This window comes from Idiotropiscis lumnitzeri, chromosome 5, assembly GCF_059441095.1.
Source record: "Idiotropiscis lumnitzeri isolate Australia: NSW breed Sydney's pygmy pipehorse chromosome 5, RoL_Ilum_1.0, whole genome shotgun sequence".
NCBI lineage: Eukaryota > Metazoa > Chordata > Actinopteri > Syngnathiformes > Syngnathidae > Idiotropiscis > Idiotropiscis lumnitzeri.
Window position 1 is genome coordinate 16,842,482 of NC_142395.1, and position 21,284 is coordinate 16,863,765.

A 21,284-nucleotide genomic window follows, 5' to 3' on the forward strand; every position below is an offset into this window, starting at 1 on the left:
TAAAATGTATGAAACAAAAACTTCTTCTCTTGGGCTTATTCTTTTTGCACATATTTTTAAAACAATTGAATCCAAAAAAGACACAACTCACATTTTGGATGTACCAAAGAAACAATGTTAACAAGAGTGTTAATTCAAAGCAGATGACTCAAATAAACTCCTCCCGTTATGTAATGTGTCATTTGAAAGAAAACATTCGTTTGTTTGCATATTTGAACAACGTGTACTCTCAAAGATTTTGCTCTATTTTGGTGCATGATCATCATTGTTACAAAACAGTAGCCTCCCTTTTGTGCAATCATAATAATTATTGACAAACGACTCACACGGAGGCAAGCATCTAATAATTCACATCATTTACCTCCCTTTAAATGGAAATGTCAACTTTTGTGCCTACCTCCCGTACTTCCTCAAACAGTGGCCTCTGTTATAATAGACACAGCAACTCAAATAGGCAACTGTGGTGATGCCAAGAACAGAGACTGTCATTACCTTCACAGTAACATCTGATGCTGGTGGTCTTAACCACCACACACACTGCAGAGCAGACGTGGAATCTGTAAAGCTGAAGTTGGAAAGGACTGCTAAATGTCACAAGTAATCTGTTGTGTCTTTTCAGGCATGGCTTCTTAAGATGTACTTGCCAAGCAAATGTAAAGTCATGTGGCCAAATGTGACTATTTTTAGGGGGTGATTTTTCATTCCATTGAATTAAAAAAAAGAGACAATTTTTTAACATTTTGTACCGCATGCTGTCCAAAATAAAACTAAAGGTCTCCAACCAATGAATGCCAGGTATTCCCGACAGTTACGTAAATATATAAATATAATCTCCAGCCACTATATGAGGGAATACAGTATTTGTGTCCAACAGGAACGCATGTGAAGTATCTCCAAATTCTGTGATAAAAAAATTGAGTCAAAACAAACATCTTTGTGTTTCAGGTGAAAAATGTTGATAGATACTTTTTGTTGTTTCATGCAACAAAAATTGACAGACAACTGAGAAAAACAGCATTTCCCATTCAAGGTTGTCATACAAAAACAGAACATTTAAAGTGCTACATGAAAACTGTACACAATAAAAAAAATACAAATATCAAAGCTTAGCTAAGGTCCAAAACAGAAATGATTTCTAGGTCATCAAACAGTCAAGAGGAAATATCAGTGCAGTTGCAGTAACATTTCCTCTGTCTGGAAATAAAGCTTAATAATATGAGTCCAGCTTAAAGTAAAAAAATAATAAAATCTACAACTAGAGCCAGTCTAGGTGTTCTAAGGACGGGTGAGAGCCAGGCTCCGGGCCGACATCGAGGCGTGATTTACCTGAGTGATGATTACGTATAATAGAAGGGAGGTATCAAGAATTGGGGCAAAGCGGCTCCAGAGGTTCCTGACTGATCGTGGACGGCGATGTCGGCTCACGACAAACCTTGGCAGGCGACTCTTTGATCCTCATGGCGTGCTTGCGCATCCAGTCCAGCATGAAAAACCTCAGCATCAGCAGGAAGCCTGCAGAGAACATACCAGGTTCAGGCCATTACAGGATGAAGACAAAGTGTGATGATAACACAAGAACAAGAAATGGATCAACCATCTGTTCAATAAATGTGGTTGAAGTTTAAACATTGGACAAAATTTAGACAAGTTTGTCTTCAATATACTGGCAATAGCTAAAAAAAACCCCAAAACAAACAAACACTAAAATTGCTGATTTAAACCAAAACTTTATCTTTTCGGCCATGGACACTTGAGACTTTTTCGTGGGTCTTGTCACGATAGACATGGCTACCAAATTTCCAGTTGCAAAGTGAAACTGGTGTTGTGGGCTGGATTTTCAAAACATTCTGGGGAGAGCTATCAAGCCACTGTTTGAGTCTTGAGACCTGAAATGGCAAACCAAAATGGCTGACCTGTGCTTTTTTGGGCATGATAGTTTTTTGTAGGTCTTCTCATGATAGATATGCCTACCAAGTTTCATATTGTCAAGTTAAACTGACTTCAGGGACATCATTTTCAAAACGTGCCTGTGCGTGTATTTGTGTGTGTGGCGTTAACCAGGTGGCCAAGATTATCCTAAAATGTCCACTTCAAACCAAATTGGTTGTGTTTTTTGTGTTGGTTACTGACTATTTGTGGGTCTTTTCCTGATAGAGATGCCAACTAAATTTCACATTGGTAAACGAAACTGTATTTGAGGGTTCAATTTTTAAAACCTTCTGCAGGTTTATCTGGTAAATATTTAATTCTAGCCAAAAGGACCCTAAAATGGCTAAAACGGCAAACCTTCTGTGTCTTTTCAAGTATGACACTTTTTTAGTGTGTCTTATCATAATGGACGTGCCGACTTAGTGCAGGACACAGTATCATATCACCATTTCAAATGCATCCACTGCTATGCTTTTGTGCAGCAAAGCACGTGAGAGGAAGTGGCCTTTCTTCTGCCAGGCGCCAACGACACCGTGAGTCTCGATTACACTCTCTCATTGGGACGTTCCCACACTGATACAATAGTCTGCAACTCCCTTTGGTCCACAATAAAAACTCATGACTGACCGTATTAAGTCGGCCCTCCAATGAAGATCTTTAACAAATAAAGTACCACTCCAGCCTGCTTTCGTGCAATACCTTGGAAGGAATTGAGGATGCAGGAGAGGAAGAGGATAAAGTCTGAGAAAGGTCCAAAGTCGAGGAAGGTCAGGCCCCAGGTGGTGCCGAAGAGACAGCTGAGGCCCCAGATGCTGAGGAAGGCCACGCGGTTATTTCGCCATTCGTCACGGGTGCGAATCTCCCGGTAGACCAGGAGAAGCATCACCAGGCCCGTTGACACCAGCAAGGCCAACACGGTGGTGTTTGTAAGGTGATGAGCAAGCAAGGCCTTGGGGTTGGGCTTCATCCAGCACCTGGAAACACAGGAAGGGAGATGAACTAATGATGGAAGCCAATGAAGGACAAAACGATCTCTTTTAGTCCTGTGTATCCTCAACACGACCACCCACAACAGGTTATTTTCTGTTTTATGGTTAGTTTGACAGCAAACCTCAACTGGAAGTCACATTTAATAACTAAAAGTCTCTTTTTTTGAATGATTGTATTAATTGTACCTATACTTGATATTTTTGGACATTTGTAAATGAAGGCTTACATAAGGAACGGGTTGCCTTTGTCATCACTTGACGCCACTTCCCTCAGCCCGTAGATGTCACCAACCCCGGCCAGGATAATGATGGGAATGGCAGGCAGGACTAAAATGGGAGGGCGGAGCATTTAAGAGATCACTCCACCTCTTTTTTACAATAATCCTATGAGGCAAGTGAGCACGGAAACACATACCAAAGCCGAGCAGGTTCCACACGCAGAGATTCGGAGAGGGTCTGAATACCACATAGACCAGCCAGAAGGTGTGGAAAATTTCAATGCCCATCCAGGAGAAGGCGCTGAGCAAGGCGTAATGAAGGCCCGCACCAACCAGGACGCACAGGTCCTGCCCTCCCACATTGGCCAGGACGCCGGTTAAGAAGAAGAGCAAGTTGAGAAAGGTGAGGGACACGGCCAGGCCCAGATGGATAGGTGTGGACGCATCCTTAACTCGCCTGTTGAGGGTGAAAAGGAGATCTGGTTTCATAATTCTTTCTCATGCACCACTTTTATCGTGATGTCATAAAGATGACCTTCTCCTGCAGAGGAAGACGATGAGAGCAATGCCGCTGATGAAAGACACTGCACAGCCCAGAGATGTAATAGCAGTCAGAGCCAGCAGGTGGCGCACCGGGCGAGGCTCCAGTTGCTGTTGTTGGAGGCAGAATGGTCTCTTAAGTAAAGCAAGAAGGCCCGACGGCATGTTTATGCATGTATACTGTACATGTATGTGCATGTCTCACCACCAGCACTGTGAAGTAGGTGAGGTGGTCGCAGAGGCATTCGGTGTGCTTAGCTCCTCTCTGCTGCGTCTTGCAACCCTCCACTGACCACTTCACCTTCATCGGATCTACATGTACACACAAAAGGTACACTCAAGACATTCTTCTGCATCATATAAGGGGACACAGTGAGTAATAAACACACAGTATTTCCTCAAATAGAGGAAGAGGGAGGCCTTCATTTCCTCTTTTTTTTTTTGACTCCCCCCACAAGTGTATAGTGACACTGAAGAAAAAATATATTGGAGTATAATTTTTTTTTTGGCGCATTTTATGTTTTCTTACATTACATCCAACCGCCCCTGCCTACCTTCTCCAAAAAAGGATGTATGTCCAAATTTTGAGGTTTGTATTTTTAAAAACTGTTTCTTTATTTAAACTGAAAAAGAAAATAAAACATTAATAAACACATTTTGTGATTATTTGCACTTTGATCTGATTTTTTTAATTAAAGTATATACTGCATCTTGGAATTTTGTGATATTTATTATTTGTATCCCCAAATAGTTTAAAAACAATGTAAAAAAAGCAAGATTTCGAAGATTTTTATTTTATCAGAAAAAATATTTTAAAAACAAAAAAAAAATAAAGGTTTAAACACGGCCTTCTGTTTACATTAACCAGCATTTGAGGGAGGTCACTTTTTAATGAAATAGGGCACAAAAAGTGATAAAGCTTCTACCTTTCTTTGTGTCCCACGAGACGCATGTCCTTGAACGTGTTTTCTGGAATGAAGGTGGAAAAAAAGCTTTCATCATTTTTATCAAGATTCAAGTATGCAGGCTTTGCTGAACATGTCAACAAAATCTGTTGTCATGAGGAGATACAAAATATACAATGTTTCACAGGTAGCAGAGTTAAAACTATGTTAGGTATTGTGTAGAAAACCTACAGGGATGACGTCATGATGGAAGCCAATCCTGATTGGCTCAGGCAGGTTCTGGATGACTTCGTTCTCCATGGAGATTTCAACCACATCGTCAAGGACCCTTACCGCCTTGAGACCCTCCTGAAAGGCGCACACATTCCACAGCATCCCAATGTTGTGTACTGTACTGATGTACAGAATTTTATTGGAGTATCTTATTGCTGGGCTCACCTGGAACATGGAGTTGTTTTTGAAGAAAGTGTAGACAACTTTGCTGCTGTTCTTTGCAGCTTGCTTCAAAACCGAGGGAAGGTGGATGGTGGTGGTGGACTCTGGGGCGACGCCTTCCACAAGCTGAAAAACAGTATGGAAATATGATTTAGGGCGGTCATTAAAAAAAAAAAAAGTACAGATGAAAATAACATCTTTTTAAACATGACCTTAAGTTGGAATCGAAAGTCAAAAAGAGGATGAATGTCAAATAAAAAAAAAAAATACTGTTAAAACTAATGAAAAAGAAAATAAAGATGAACAAATTATAAACAAAGTATTATTTTAGTATTGTTAAAATAATGAAAATAAAATGAAAACGTGATTATATTAATATAATCATAAATAAAACTAATTATAATATTAAAAATAATCATAAAAAGCTTATACCGTCATAGAATATTTGGTAGAACAAGAAAAAAATAATGATACAAAAATATTTAGTTTTTTAAATATGATGACAAATTTGTTAACAATGGCCAATAAACATTTACATAAAGATTTAAATAAAATTATTGGTTCTAGTACAATGCAAAAAAAACAAACAAAAAAAAACAGCAAAACAGCTTTTCCACATGCCACTTAAAACAACATTCTGAGACATATTTGGTCGTCATGAGACTTGCATCCCATAATTTAATTTTAATCACCAGGTGGCGCTATAGTACAGAGAGAAGAAGGAATATCTGCACGTGGCACAGTGCTATGATCAAACGTCAGCATGTGAGTAGGTTTTACAGCTTCACATCCACGGATGCGTCAAGTTCTTAGTTTACTTTTTGTGTGTTTGACTCACAGGCGAGCTGATATTCATGCCTCTGAAGTCATCCTTGAGTTTCACCTCCAAGCTGAGAGCGCAGAGGGGCTCCACAGAAGCCTGGTCAGTCCTAGGCCATAAACACACGCGCACCGCTGTCAATTCAGCTGCAAACTGTGATTTTTTTCAAGCTTTTATCACTACTGGCCAGGTTATTTTGAAATTTTTGCACACAGCCTTCCAAATAAATGGCTATTAAAAGTAATCATACAGGAGAGTGTTTTGACATACAATACTTGCCACGTTACATAAAATACAAAGTCACATAAAAAGAAACGGAAGGGGGTAATTACACGTCGTGTTGGGCGTCTCCATGGCTCTGCTTGGGACATAAAGTGCCTACAAAAATACAAAATTAAGAGTTTAAAAAATGTGACTGTGGAGGCTGGAATAATGATTGTGAAAATACATGGGCCCCATCTCACCGCATTTGACAGCGGTCCCGTTAAACGTGTAAGATGTCAGTGTTTTATGGGTGGTGTCGTCATTCTCGATCATCCCGTCTGCGATGCCGTAGGTGGCCTCGGGTCCGTCGGAGGTGTAGGACAGGTACGTGCAACAGGAGTCAGGCATGCCGCTGGGCCAGCAAAGGGTGAAGTTCCTCACTCCCACCTAGGCAACAAGTTCAGTGAGTCCTTTTGTTCATAAGGCCTCTAAATATTGTTACTGAAGACAATAAGTTAATTGTAAACATAATGAATACAAATAAAAAATTGCGGAATGAGTCATGCACCCATTTCACTTAACATGCAATGACAGAAAGCAAAACAAGACAGATGAACTCAGTGGTTTCAAAACAGAGTTTTACAATATTGTACGCATAACATTGAATCTTCACAATATTAAGAATGGAGGCATCAGCATGTTTCTTATTGGCTAAATCGCACTGCACGGCTGATTAATGTTTTCATTTAAAAACCAAAACAAAACAAAACGCTGTGTGTCGTCTAACTGCAGTGGTCTCCGGACTCCCCAACCTTTGTTGCGCCACGAACCAGTTCAGACAAGTAAATACTTTTCGCAGACTGGCAAATGTTTGACATGACTTTGTTGACAATGTTTTCAAATAGTCGGTTTCATCGCATTGGTACTAAAAACTAAGATTACTAGAGAGTGTGCCAACATTTTCTTAATGTAGTAAGTACATCTTTAAACAAAATTAAAAGGATGATTTTTGTTCCCAACCATTTAAAAAATATTCAGCAGTACAACAAATGTATAAAATAATATTAATCAAGACAGTAGCGGCTAATTAACTGCAGCAAGACTGCTAATGCTACGGGGCCAGGCAGTACATTTTCATGCTTTCCACATCATCACTTGGGTAGTACTTGTTCAAGTAATTCAACAGGTGTTGTTGGGTGTTTCCAGTTGTTCAGGACAAACCTTGCACAACGGCTTCATTTCCACGTCACTGTGGAGATACGGTCGCACTAACAATGGCACGGAACATCTCATCAAAATAGCTTCATCTTCGAAACTTAACACTGAGCCCATCAGCGACCATTTGGTCATTGTTTACTTCTTACTATTACTTCAACTTGCAAACCGAAGTTAGAAGGAAAAGCTGAATTCTGATTGGCAGCTGTCACACACATTTGCGCTTCGTCTGATCGGGTGAATGCTCACAGCTCGCACTTGGTCACATAATATCACGATTCTCAATCATATATGTGCCACCAAAAATAGCACAAAAAAAAAAAAAAAAAAAAATATATATATATATATTTATATATAAAACTATAAATAATAGCTAATAATAATAATAATCAGAAGAATTTTTATTTTTTTCATGTCTTTCTGAATAGCCTGGTACCAAATGGGCTGCGGGCCAGTACCAGTCCACGGTCTGGTGGTTGATGACCCCTAGACTAGAAGAAAATATTTTTGACCCTGTAATGGGAAATATATTTTTTGCATGTATGATTAACAATATAAAATCAAGGTCAAGGGTGGGAAAACGTTTGCGCTCAAAGGTGAGTTACCTGCAACTTCAACTGGTCCTGCAGCGGCTCCCAGTACAAGCAGAAGCGACTCTCCCCATCCGAGTCGAGCGCCTGGTGGCCAAGGTGGTGCTTGCCAGAGCGCCTGCACAGCGCTGCGATCTGCCCGCGGACGGCCAGGGAGCTTTCATCGGCTGCTATGCTGATCTGACCGCATCCGGGCGAGATGTCGAAGTTCAGGCTCAACGGATGTTTGCCGTGCCGCCAGGTGCCGCAAAAGTGCAAGTCTCGGTCGCATGATACTATGTGGAGACAGGACACTGAATGTCAGAGCGCACATAAAACAAAAGTTCACAGTGGCGGCAAAAGTACTCATGTGTTATAGAACTAAAGTAGAAGTACAGATAAATGTGTGGAAAAAATACTCTGGTAAGGTACAAGTACTGATTCAAATCTGGTACTTTTTTTTTTTTTTAAAGTGCAGACTGAAATGCTTTTAAAAATGGTAAAAAGTCTAAATGAATTAGTACTGTATATACAATACCACTTTTTATAACAGCACAATCAAAAATAACTGGAGTTTTCCTCTTATATTAATTTACACAGCGATCAAACTGAGCAGAAACAAATAATTTTACTTTTTTTTTTTATGAACTAAGCAAGTTAACATTGGCTCAAGTTTTTCAAAATTAAACACTCCAGACGTTTTGGTGACGTGAACTGAGTAACAACTATGCTACATTATCTAATGATAATACATGATAAATACACAATACAATAAAACTTTATTTAAACATCTCACTTGTGTGTTTTTTTTATATATTATACAGCAGAAGCTGGTGTATTTAGGTTGGCGCAAGAAAATGCATTTGCCACCAATCATTCTTGTAGCCAAGATCAGTTTCTTAAATAAGGGCCATAAATCAAGACTAACGAATCTGTTGTCGTTAATGCTCCCTGAGTCATTTGCCTGCACGTTGCTGCTGTACCTGCCGTTTTCCACCTTATAGAACAGCAAGATCTCAATGGCTCAAGATCCCAACTGCCGCTGACTTTGACTCTCTCTACTTGCCACTTTTCTAAGCTATGAGGTCATCCGCTGAGGTGCAATAAGTAACCAGCCTATTTTGACAAAGTAAACTGGTGAAAGTACAATTTTTTGTTTTCAAATGTTGGGAGGTATTACAAATAAAAAGTTATAGTAAATTGCAGACACATGAAAAATTTACATACAGTAAAGTATTTTAACTTCCATCGCTGTAAAGAGAGATGATGTCTTACCGATAGAAAGGAGAAAGATGAAGACAGACAATCTCGCCAGACGCTTGGCAAGTGGGGCTTCCATCAGTGTAGCCTGCAGTGCAAAAAAGGAGAAATGTCTAATCCAGCTCGGAATAAAGCTCACGAGCGACATACGACGACCGAGTCCAAGAATCTGAATTCTTCTACATCCTACATAATACAGCACGTCCTTATCTAGAGGCTGCACTACTTTGACAGAATAACGTTTTTTTAACGATACGATTCTTATCCTGAGGCCTGCATTTTATCTTGACGTCGCTATCGAGGAATATAAGAGTTCACACTCCAAACATGCACAGTGCACTCTTATCAATGGAAACACTCTTCCACTTGAACACACACACACACACACACACGCTCCAACGATTTCCTTTTTATTTTTAACCCCCTGGCTTCAACCACGGTGAAGAGACTGACACGGGCCGTTTCAGGAAATACTAGAATGGACCTAATGGACAGACGTCCGCAGAGAGAAATGTAGCAGGAACAGTGGAAAGGCTTAGAGAAGCAGTTCTAATTTGGGGACGAATCAGTTCCATTCTGGTTCTTTAGGTGGCAGTAATGGGCTTTGCTTGACCCACGAAAAACATCGATAGAATTACAGTGCTAGCTATCAAGTATGTATCACGCTTTTTCTCATTAATTAAGATGAAGACTGTCCGTATCTTTTAGGCAAGCGGTTGAGTTGTTCACCAGACAATCATACGGGACATTATAGACACAAAACAATTCACACCAACGTTCATGCTTTTGGAATATGGAGGAAACTGTAAATTTGGAATCAAACCACCAAACTATGAGGCAGTGCCAACCACTATTGCTGTGTCAGTAAAAAGCCTGCGAGTACAATTAAAACTCAGTCGCTTGGTTCAGTGTCTTAATATCATACAAGTGGCCCACTAAAGCAGTGTACGCACACGATAAGAGGATTTTGAAATGTGAACAAGCATTTCTGCGACTAATCATCATTTAATAATCGATTAATCAGTCTATTATTTTTTTAAATTAATTGATGAATGTGATTTTTAAGGAATCCATCCTCTTATTCAAAAACAGCACATTATTTCAAAGCTAACAGTACAGACAAGCATAAATTGATTATGATTCAGTAACTGGTTTGGTCTGTAACATGTCGGAAAATGTGCAAAACTATGATTATTACTATTACTGTTTCCAATGTAAAACATTTGTTTGCCCTATGTTGATTAATAATAAAACAATCTGCGTTCATGGAGGAAATGTGAGAATATTTAGTATTGAGAGATTAAAGTTAAATTAATACATCCATCCATCTATTAGCTGTTCCGCTTCTTATTTTTATTTCCTGAATACTTTCTCTTCTAATCATTCAAATAATATCCCTTTCCCCAATATTGTTCATTATTCATAGCTACTTTCATTAGAAATAATTTACCATTTCTTCACATATCCATCCATTTATTATCTGTTCCGCTTCTCCTCTCAAGGGTCGTGGGGGTGCTGGAGCCTATCCCAGCTATTTTCGGGCAGTAGGCGGGGGACACCCTGAACTGGTTGCTAGCCAACCGCAGGGCACACAAAGATAAACAACCACCCACCCTCACACTCACACCTCGAGACAATTTAGAGTGTTCAATCAACCTACCATGGTGTAACAAAGCGTTTTCCAAATGGTGTAATCTAAATTAACAGGAAATTTGAACACAAATTAAAACACATAAACACATGTACCGAAATACAAACAACATAACAGAGATAGTTACATTAAAAAAAAAAGTTACTTCCCCATTCAAAAAAAACAAAAAAACGTTTAATGTCATGTGAATATGATGAATCAACCACACATATGTGATCACGAAACACTTCCTCCCAAGTTACTCCATCACAGACTGTTGTGCGGTCCAGAAAGTCACATTGCAAAAAGCACAAAAAGTCTGTGCTGCAGCGGGCCCGTCGTGCTGTTTTAGACGCACTTTTTGAGCGGGCAAATTGAACCACTACTGTTGTCCTTGATATCATCATACAGGAACTGGAGGAACCGCAGTCAGTTTCATTGTTTATTAGCGACGTATCTAGACAGCGCACCTGATAAACGGGGAAGTCAAGTCCACTGCCAGAAGGCGATAAATCGGCTCCGGTGAATGCACGTTGTTCTGAATTACCTTAACATATTGTGTTTTGATTGCCACACTAATTCCAGCTAAACCATGGTAAATTGTAATTGACAACATTGCAATTTGTATAACCTTCCCCATTTGCAGTCACTCAGGTTATTTTGTATCTGGCATGGCAAGGTGACAGAATTAAAGACCTCTTTCAAACATACTTTTTTTTAAACCTTATTTGGTCATATTTTTTAGGTATACAGGACTGTGTAAGTGAAAAATGAAATTGGAAGCTTACAAGTGACTGGCAACCAGTCCATGATGTACATAGTTCGCTGGGAATGACTCTAGTAAAGTTCACACTTGACTCTAATGAGGATAAACAATATTGGGGTCCGACAGATTAATTGGCCAACCAATTAAATCCTACGATCAAACAAACATCAGCCAAAATAATGTCATTTTATACGTATTATAAAAGAAAACAGTTTTCATCAACACACTAATCCGTTTGATGTAGTGACAAAACAAATCTACGGGTTCGCATTCACCCGATGTCAGTGATCCGAGTGTCATGTGATGAGATGCGATGAGCTTCGTATTAGCTGGCCTAATGGAAGCGTGTTAAGATTGAACATGTATAAGCAGTACAGAAGAAGGATGGGTGGATCCCGAGGGGGCGCTTCACTCCGCCTGTTACTCAGGACAAATAAGGTGCTATTTCAAAGTGATTGGTTGCTATGTCCCTTCAGACAAACGGATTGCCTAACTGCTTTGTTTTTTGTATCATCCAGTCTCACACAGACTCCAGCTGGTGACTCAACACTGGCGTCTTCCGCCACTCTCGAGCTAGCTTCAATGAGGATGTAGAGACAGTGCATCGATGAAGAGGATGCGCTGAGGAAAGTAGCACATTAGTGTCACTCCAGTCAAAGCACACAGCCAGCAATGTCCTGGCGACACAACGCTCTACTGTGTACATGTGCAGCCTCCCACGTGCATGTGTGACCATACACCACAAGTACAATAACCAATTGTGCTTAATCAAGGCAGTGCCATTATTTGCGTTTTGCTATCCTTTTCTCGCAACAACTTGCCAACGCAGCGTGACGCATAAGTAGGCCTGCATGATTATGACCAAAATGACATCAACAATTCATAATAACAGTTATTTATCATGGAAGAATAAACATTGCATTTTTACTGCACAACCTTTCCACTAATAATATGTTAACAGTTTTCAGTGTAACATGAAACTTAAATGCATTATCATTCAAAAAAAAAGTTAATAAAAAAAATATATATCCCCCAAAATTTCAAATTTACCAATAATTTAATGTAACTACCTCAGTTATGTTTTTGTTCGTATTCCGGTATATGTGTTTTAATTTCCTGTTAATTTATATCACACCATCAGGAAAACGCTTTGTTACAGCTCCCGCTGTTGTGAAATGTGCTATATAAATAAAGTTGCATTGTATTGTATTTTTTATTTTATTAATTTATCATTTTACATTTTGGGATTAAAACAAGGGACAACAGTTCTGTAAACTCTTATTTGTTGTGAAATGTGGGAAAGCCAATTGTCACAACAAAAAGACTTAAAATATTCTGTTGAATTGCCCAACTTAAAATGTTATCAGGCGTTTGCCTTGAAATTTTGAGCCCAGACAACTTTTTTTTTAAAGTACAGAGACATGAACGCACAGTAACACAGCCATAAAGACGAGCATTTTCTGGCTACAAACACGTTCCAAAAAATAAAAAAATCGTGGACCGGTGTCAAAACTTCCCACAGGTGAACAGGCTAATTGGGAGCGAATGGGTGTCATGATTGGTTATAATAGGAGCTTCCTCGAATTGCTCATTCATTCACAAGTCCAGATGGAGCGATCGAGGTTCACTTCTTTGTGAACTGTGTGAGAAAATAGCCCCAATAATTTAAGGGCAATGGTCCTCAACGTGCAATTATAAGTAATTTAGGGATTTCATCATCTACGGTCTATGTTAAGATAAACAATACAATACACAATGGCACAAGACAGACGAAGACACACATTCACTCACACAGACTGACACGCGCGCACGTACACGTTCACGCGTGCGCAAAAATACACTCATGCATGCAGGCATACACACGCACACACTCCCACACGGACCAAAATACACACTAAAACACACACACTATTGTCTGTGCTTTCAGCCAAAGAATTGCCCCCGTTGCTTTCACTTCCCAGCTCATGCGTGTCTGCAGAAACAAGACCCAGTCTGCGTTTTTACACTCATTCCGAAACATGACCAGCGAAGCGTTCAAGTGTGACAATTACGCCGACGTTTGTGACAATGAGGTGTTTTCCAGTAAAAATGCTCTTTGCATTGCTGCTTCATATTCAGCCTCCGTATGAGTCATGCAGTGGAGAGCGGTCTCGTTTTCAACACAAAGGCAGATGTAACACCGCACGAGTGTCACGGGAAAGAGCAGAGGAAAGAAGCGACGAGACACAATTTAGGGCGACCACGTCACGGGTTGTGTGCTAAAAGAAAAAAAAGCAATGAGGCAGCTCAGGCAGGTGTGCTAGGCAGGGTGTACTGAACAAAATTCATGAGCAAAAACAGCAAAGGTACTCGGGAAAATCAAAAGCACGAACAAAGTCCTGAAAAGATCACAAGTAAGAAAAAAAAAAAGAAAGAAAACAGGTAACTAAATACAAGCTAACTGGCGAGACAAGAAGGAACACCTGGACAAGACACAAGAGCTTGGAGGAAGCCGATTGGTTAACACAAGAGCTAAGGATGATCACAACACGTGGATATAATTCCTAACAAGGAAGAAAAAAAGCACACGAGGAAACAAGATTATGAAACAAAACCAAATGCAATGTAAAAAAAAAAAAAACTTAATCACAACAGATCACTTGAATTTGGACAGTTTGCGTTCCCTCGCAATGATTGTGAAATAACGCAAGATTTTCCCCCCAAAGAAATGCTTTTTTTTTTTACTTTGAAATTTGAAAAATACAAAGACAAAATCAGTTCTTGATATTAAAGGGTAAGTCAACCCCCAAACGTTCTTTGCAATAAAATGTTTGACAGCGCCTTCACTAGTTTAAACATGGCATTCTGATTATTGTTGCATTTTTAAAACAAGAGTTAAACAGCTATTTTTAGTCTTCGCAGTGTGCTGCCATTTTGTCACTTCTGTCGACTGAAAAATGACATCCCACTTACTCAGGTCTCAGGTAATGACCAATCTTGGCACACCTGTTTTCTGAAGCGCCCACCCATTGAGTGTCAAATTAAACAATGTCAGTCTTTTGTGTGCTGCCAAGTTCCAAAATGTGTCTGTCAAGTGAGCCCTTCTGCATTTTGTGACGTAAGAGTGGGGCTAATTTACCTAATCTTGCGTCCTCTGCATGTTTTATATGTCGGCACGGATCTGCTATACGAGAAGTCGAGCAAATCTTTGCACTAAATAGCCACATTCGATTTTAAAAATAGACAGATGGGCCAAGTAATTTGTAAACATAGCTAAGGCTCCAAATATTTGTTTTCTTTGCGGAGCAATTTTGCACATTCAAGACTTGAAGAGCAATGTAATTTTGTGGAGCATTTTTTGGGGAGATGGCTCACAAGGGCCGATCACCAAAGGTCTTGTCACTATTAGGTTAGCTTAGCAATTAGCATCACTTCTTGAGAACGGTACTCAACGGTGTTGATTACTGATTTAGGCGTGAGTTTGCAACTTATTTGGCAACACTTGTGGCCAGCGAAACATGATGCTAGCTAGCTCGTTGTAGCACAAAGTTTGCCTCGACTGCCTACGCGCAACATACGCGCGTTCAGCCCACCAAAGCGTTTTGGGACAGTCACCGCGGTTCAGAAAACTTTCAAAATGTGTGATTCTCAGTTTTGCTCTTCAATGTGTTTTAATGAGCCGCAAAATGCTCATTTTTACCCACTAATTGCGATGCGAAACTGTATAGTGGTTACTAAGTGTGCCTTCTTGTGTGAAGTGACCACATATTCTTAAAATGCGCAGCAGACTACTTCAGAGTGCGTAGTTTTCTAATCTCGCAACCTCATATGTTGGGACCCTTGTAACCCGAGGTCCCCCTGTAGTAACTAAGAGGGCAAACGTGATATAGAGACTAAATGTGTGACTGCTACCAAAGGAGACATCTTGTAAAATCGCATCAAGGCGATAAACAGGACACAATTTCTGTGTTGTCATAGCTTGAGAATTTCCTCGTCGCATTACTCGGCCCTCTATTTCCTGACTGGCACAGAGCACACACGTGACGTCGAGCCGAGCGGAGAATATGCACGGGTGGCAGTGAGAGACATTCAAATCATTGGCTACTCCGTGTCAGCCCGTCGTTTGAGTGCGTCTGCGCATGAGCAGGGAAGAATAAATGGGCACACAATAGCTGCTCTTTGTTGTCTCGCTGCCGCTGAGTTGTGCTGACAGCTTGCGTGAATGAGGCTCAAAGGTCACCGGCCGCTTTGGATTGCTTGAGAGCTGAGTGAAAAGACACCCACACACCCAATTCACCCGTCATTTTTTCTAGCTATGTAGCTTAGTACAGTGCAAACAACAATTATGTGCTTTCATTGCATAGTGGTGCCTTGATTTACAAGTTGAATTTGATCAGTGACCACGGTTGCGACTCAAACTTTCATATCATAAGTCATCGTTCGCCGTGAAATGAATTGAAATGGCCTTAGTCCATTCCAGGCACACAAAAAAGCCCAACAAAATTCTTTGTAACGTATTTTTTTTTTAAAGAACAATAATATTACACTTTATAAAAATCATGCAGTAATAGCATAAACATATTCTAAAGAATTGCACAGTTTTTTTACATCATGAGTTCAGGGTTCAATACCCATGACAATTTGCTCTTTCTGGTGTGCATGCCCTTGGACAACAGGTGGGGAGTATAATACAGAAGAACATCAGACACAAAGAAGTGCTGCACAATTTTGTGACTAAGTAAGATTAAATGCATGAGACTATGAATATTGCTATATTATCTGTCGACGTGTGTTGCTCTACCATTTGTGTCTAAATAGTCATTGCTTAAATGGTTATAATTACGTAACATTGATACTAGTTTCGGTACCCTGTCAATGGCAATTTACATTGTGTATGAGCATATTGCTTGCAGACTATCATAAGTTAAGTTAGTGGTAATATTAACTAGACAACACATACTTGTCTTTTTATTGATAATTAACATCTTCAATACACATATTACATATACTAAGGCTGTCACTATGGAATATTTTTAGAAGCGATTATTACATCGATTAAATCATTGATTTTATATATATATATATATATATATATATATATATATATATATATATATATATATATACACATACTATATATACGGTAGAGTATACTGTATGTGTATGCATACACATCGTTTTATGAGTGCAACAAAAATGCCATGTTAAATCATATGTTTTAATCCAGAAATAAAAGGCCAACCATTGAATTTACATGTCGTCTCTGATTCATTATTTCTTTAGGATGCATGGAAACACCACGTCAATACACTGTCAATACTGTAGCTGCCCACGCATTGATTTTTGCAAATGCCACTTGCATGCACAATACCTCTCATTGCTCCATTGTTACAGTTAGTGATCTTTTTTTAATGCATTCTTCTGAGAATGCCTGCGCACTTGCCTGTTCACGTGGGGGCAGGTGGCAAAATAATTATGTTGGTCTGGAAACTTCTTTTATCGCTTGCACTTTGAAAAATGCTCGCGCAACAATGTTGTGCGAGTGCAAGATAAGATGCAGGCTTTGTTGCGCACGATCCGAGAAGCAATGTGACGTATTGTGGTTTGAAGTGTTAGCTTTGCGGCCTGGACAGGGCAGCTCTCATATCCTGAGCGCAGCTCGCAGCACTTGAAAGAGTTCTTCATGTAAGGTAACACAGGAATGAGCACGAAAAGAGGCTCAAGGTGAAGTCTTTGCAAAAAAAGATGGCTGGAATGCTCCCTAGGCTATGTGTGTGCGTGTGTGTGTGTGCATGTGGGTGTACGTTGCATTCTTGCTATCACCATGGAGATGCTTCATGTGTGGAGCTGAGGAAATTGGAGGAGCAGGTGGAACGCTGTGAACGTTTCTGTTGGAGCTGCGAATAAATCAATATCACAACACATGAATGGACAAAGGCCAGCATATTATAATGCCTTCATCTCACACACACACACACACACACGCCCTCTCCTGTCACCTTAGGTGGGGGGGTCAGGCGGTTTAAATTGCCACTGGGGGCTTTCTTTCCGTCATTATGCAAAATTAAGTCAACACAAAGGGCGTTGAGTCACACCTCCGCTGCAATATTTGCATTTTATTGTGTGTTCAGGGACAAAGCGCACCTCTTCTATCACTTCCACTTCTGGTGCACATTTAATATTTTCAGCACACCTACACACCACTATGTGCAGCCCTGGTTATAATCTATAAAGATGTAAATATGCCAACCGATGACCACAAACCAGTTGAGTATAATTTCACCCTCATTACCCTTGAAAATAAATGGCTAACAGATACATAATTACAATGTACTACTTTGCTATGTTTTTCATCAAATATTTTGTGATAGATTCTAAGGGGTAAAAAAAAACCATGAATAGGTGAATTGGTGAATAGCGAAATGCAAATATATGGGGGATTACTGCCCAGGTAACTTTGAAACAATGATTCGTTTATATATTTTTCAAAGAATTAAAAGTAAATTCACATGTATTCTTCTCTTAATCTGGTTTGAGAATTCCTTGTTGAGGCCATTTAAGTGTTGCAAAAAAGCCAAAGAAAACGCAAAAGCAGCCACTAATCCTCTGATTCTTACTGAAGAAATACTTTTGTGCGGCTTTAAAGGCGGACATTTCACACCTCCAGTGCGTCAGCGACGAGTGAAAACCTGTGATTGCGCCCCCCTCACTGTGAGGAAACCACATTAGAAGTTCACTTGCATGAAAGACAAGTGCCTTCCTTTTGGTGTGTACCCACATTAATTGAATAAGAGAAATGTGCTAGTCCTGTTATTTGAGGTCATTCTGGGCTTCCCCAGATGTTTCAGTATGGAAATTGTTTCAATAAATAACACACCGGCATAAAGTACCTCATGGTAAATGTAGTGAACTCCTGCCAATTTGCCATTCCACCTTCGCAAATTTTCTTGAAACTTTACCAAAAGCTATTTTTTGAAAAAGCACCTGTTCACGTACGTTTATTTTTATACTCTCATGATAATGAATAATAGGAAGACAGCTTATAAGTGAACAGCATTGTGATTGATTGACATTAGAGGTCCAAAAAGCAGCAACATTTTCAAGATGATGCAGAGAAAGGTCTGCGTTGCTATTGGCAGTTGTGAGTCAACAGCTGATCAGATGCTAACAGTCAAAATCAAACTACTCATAAGCCATTTATTTTGAGGAGAAAGTTGTAACTGTGAATGAAGACTGTGATGTGCGGATTGCCCATGCAAGTAGCCGAGAAGAACGAGCGGGCGGCTTTTGAGTAGAGCATGTACATACACCTTAAATACTTTACCAATGACAACGTAGGAAACTGACCCATTATAACATTTGGTCTCAGTACTAGCAGAATAATCACACCAAGCGTCATTTACAGCACGGCAGAGCATTGAATATAAAACAATAATGCAAAGCTAATAGGCACAGCTTATATTTCGTTTCTTTTTTTCCAGACAAAAAAACTAGTTTTTGGTGGAAAGCAAAAAACTCTTACCTCGCTGACAGTTTCGGCTGTCACTTCAGCCTTCGTCAGAGCTGTCACACTTCCGCGTGACGTCTTAAAACAGATGATCGGGTCGGGGAACTTTCATATTAAGGCTCCCCGACCCGATCAAAACTGATGTCCATCCCGCCACACGGAAGTGTGACAGCTTCGACGAAGCCTGAAGTGACAGCCGCAATTGTCAGCGAGGTAAGAGTTTTTTTGCTTTCACACCAGAATTATTCTTTTTTTTTTGTCTGAAAAAAAATAAAACATGAAACCTATTCAAGAAGAAAACAAGATGAACGTCATAACACGACATATCATACCATTCGTCCAGTCTCGACCAGTCGGGCACCTGAGCATCTGGTTCGTACATGTATGGGCCAATGAAAATAATTCCAACAAGCTCCTCTTCCTCCAACTCTTCAAATACCTAGATCCCCTCAGATATGTTTGATATTTCACTTTCTGAGTCAATTTCTGACTGGCCTAATACACTCTCTATGTGAGCTCTGCCATAAATCCCTTGGTATGACGTCACACTTCCGGTTTGTCGCTCGGCAGGATCAAACTTCGGAAACACTATTATTTTGTCAAATATACCAAATAAAAATGTTTATTCATGCTTTATTATTTGTATTATGTGGAATTACTTTATTGGTGACACAAATATATTTTTCCAAAAAGAAGGAAAACATCTCAAGTTGCCGCGAAAGATCTGCATTGCTATTGGCAGTTGTGAGTTAACAGCTGATCAGCTGCGAACAGTCAAAATCAAACTACTCATAAGCCATTTATTTTAAGCAGAAAGTTATAATTGTGACTGACGGATAAGATTAGGTCGAAATACATAAGTGTTTCATGAACATAGTTAGTTTATTTTGAGTTTAAACTATCAATGTAGGCAATGAAAATATTGTTGAGGGGAGTCAACAACTCAGTTTTGGGGCCCCCACCCAATGTTTGGAAACCGACCATTAGCTTTCGCTTCAGTGATAAAAACAAAAAAACATAACCCAATGTACTTCCTAAGGGATTTGAAAACCAACAAAAATAAAAGAAATAATTACCTCATAAAATATTTGTTTTGCATATAACAAAGACGAACTATCAATTTAATGTTCCAACAGTGAATATCACATGGTCGAGCTTGTTACCATAAAGCTTTAAATGCCTTACCTGCGGCAGTTCTAAAGTCAGCAGTCAACCTCCAAGTGTGTCCACTGCGTTTTCACACGCACAATCGCTGAAAAAACGGTTAAAAGATCCGAAAATGTGAAAAATCAGCCCCGCCGGGAGGAGCAAAAGTTGCCTGAAACGAGGAACGTATCCCGGCTTGGATTCTGGCGCTCTCCCCTACTCCAATGATGATTGAGACCATCCAACAAGCCAGAGCAGGTTTAATGGAGAAATTAGGAAAGAGGAGACTCCTACTCGTGTCCACCTGTTGTTCTCTCGCTTAAATAAAAAAAAATACTGTACTCTATATGGAAGGCATTGTATGGAAAGGAAAGTGTCACGAAAAGACCGCGCGGGCTTGGTTGATAGACGCTCACATGGAACCTTTCCTCGGGTTGGTGTCTGTTTTACCAGCAGGCGAGAGGTGTCAAGGTGGAGCCGCTCATTGTCGTGTAAATCTTGCATACAAGAAGGATTCCGTATAAAACTGTCACAATAAAATGTATCATACGCGGCAGACCTATAACACTGTATGTTTTTCAACGATATTTAATGATTGTTTTTTTAAACTCAAGACTCTTATAATAACATAAAATATAAAAGTGTGGATAACGTGGATTATAATTAAAACTAAAACGGAATGTATATTTATTTTGAAGGGCAAGCGCACTAGCTTCCGTGTACAACTCAACGTGCAGTCACTGCTTCAAGGTGTAAAAGGAGTGGTCGTTGAGAAGATAGGCAGGAAACAAGCAGGTCAGAAAAGCACGTTATGTGGTCAAAGTCGGAAAGGACCGTTGAAACATTAGTCACCAGACAAATGAATTTTATTCATTTATTTGACAGTGTGCTGAAAACACGTCTTTTGATAATCACATTGTAATATACCTATAATGAAAAAAATATTGTCAGATATGAAAAGCCCGTATTGAGAGATCATTTGAGGTATTACTAATGCTCATCACATGCATACATACATACATACATACATACATACATACATATACACACGCACGTTAATATATATATAAATATATATATATATATATATAATTGATAATATTATATAATACAAATATATTAGGGCTGTCAAAATTAAAGCATTAACTCGAGATTAATTTTAAAAAATTAAA

General features: G+C 39.5%; 1 protein-coding gene across 2 annotated transcripts; it reads right to left on the reverse strand.

The window, feature by feature from the left end:
- Positions 1-35: 35 nt before the first annotated feature.
- Positions 36-20,575, reverse strand: adgrg1 (adhesion G protein-coupled receptor G1). 2 transcript variants are annotated; one of them, XM_088297291.1, is made up of 15 exons: positions 20,152-20,575; positions 9,100-9,172; positions 7,861-8,120; positions 6,301-6,487; positions 6,169-6,214; positions 5,855-5,945; positions 5,020-5,142; positions 4,813-4,929; positions 4,603-4,645; positions 3,882-3,988; positions 3,672-3,787; positions 3,334-3,593; positions 3,146-3,245; positions 2,629-2,903; positions 36-1,512 (listed from the first exon to the last, which is right to left on the reverse strand). In XM_088297291.1, the coding sequence occupies exons 2-15, from the start codon at positions 9,161-9,163 to the stop codon at positions 1,361-1,363; spliced, it is 1,941 nt and encodes a 646-aa protein (XP_088153417.1). In that variant the 5' UTR covers positions 9,164-9,172; positions 20,152-20,575; the 3' UTR covers positions 36-1,360. The 2 variants fall into 2 exon arrangements, with proteins under 2 accessions (XP_088153417.1, XP_088153416.1); XM_088297290.1 differs by lacking the exon at positions 20,152-20,575 and adding an exon at positions 19,299-19,452.
- Between the last annotated feature and the right edge of the window lie 709 nt (positions 20,576-21,284).

Excerpts from the sequence above, each read along its gene's own strand:
- adgrg1 (XM_088297290.1), bottom strand. Across the intron at positions 8,121-9,099 it reads CATCTTTCTCCTTTCTATCG|TATCATGCGACCGAGACTTG; the intron begins GTAAGACATCAT and ends GTCTCCACATAG. Across the intron at positions 6,215-6,300 it reads CGGGACCGCTGTCAAATGCG|GCACTTTATGTCCCAAGCAG; the intron begins GTGAGATGGGGC and ends GTATTTTTGTAG.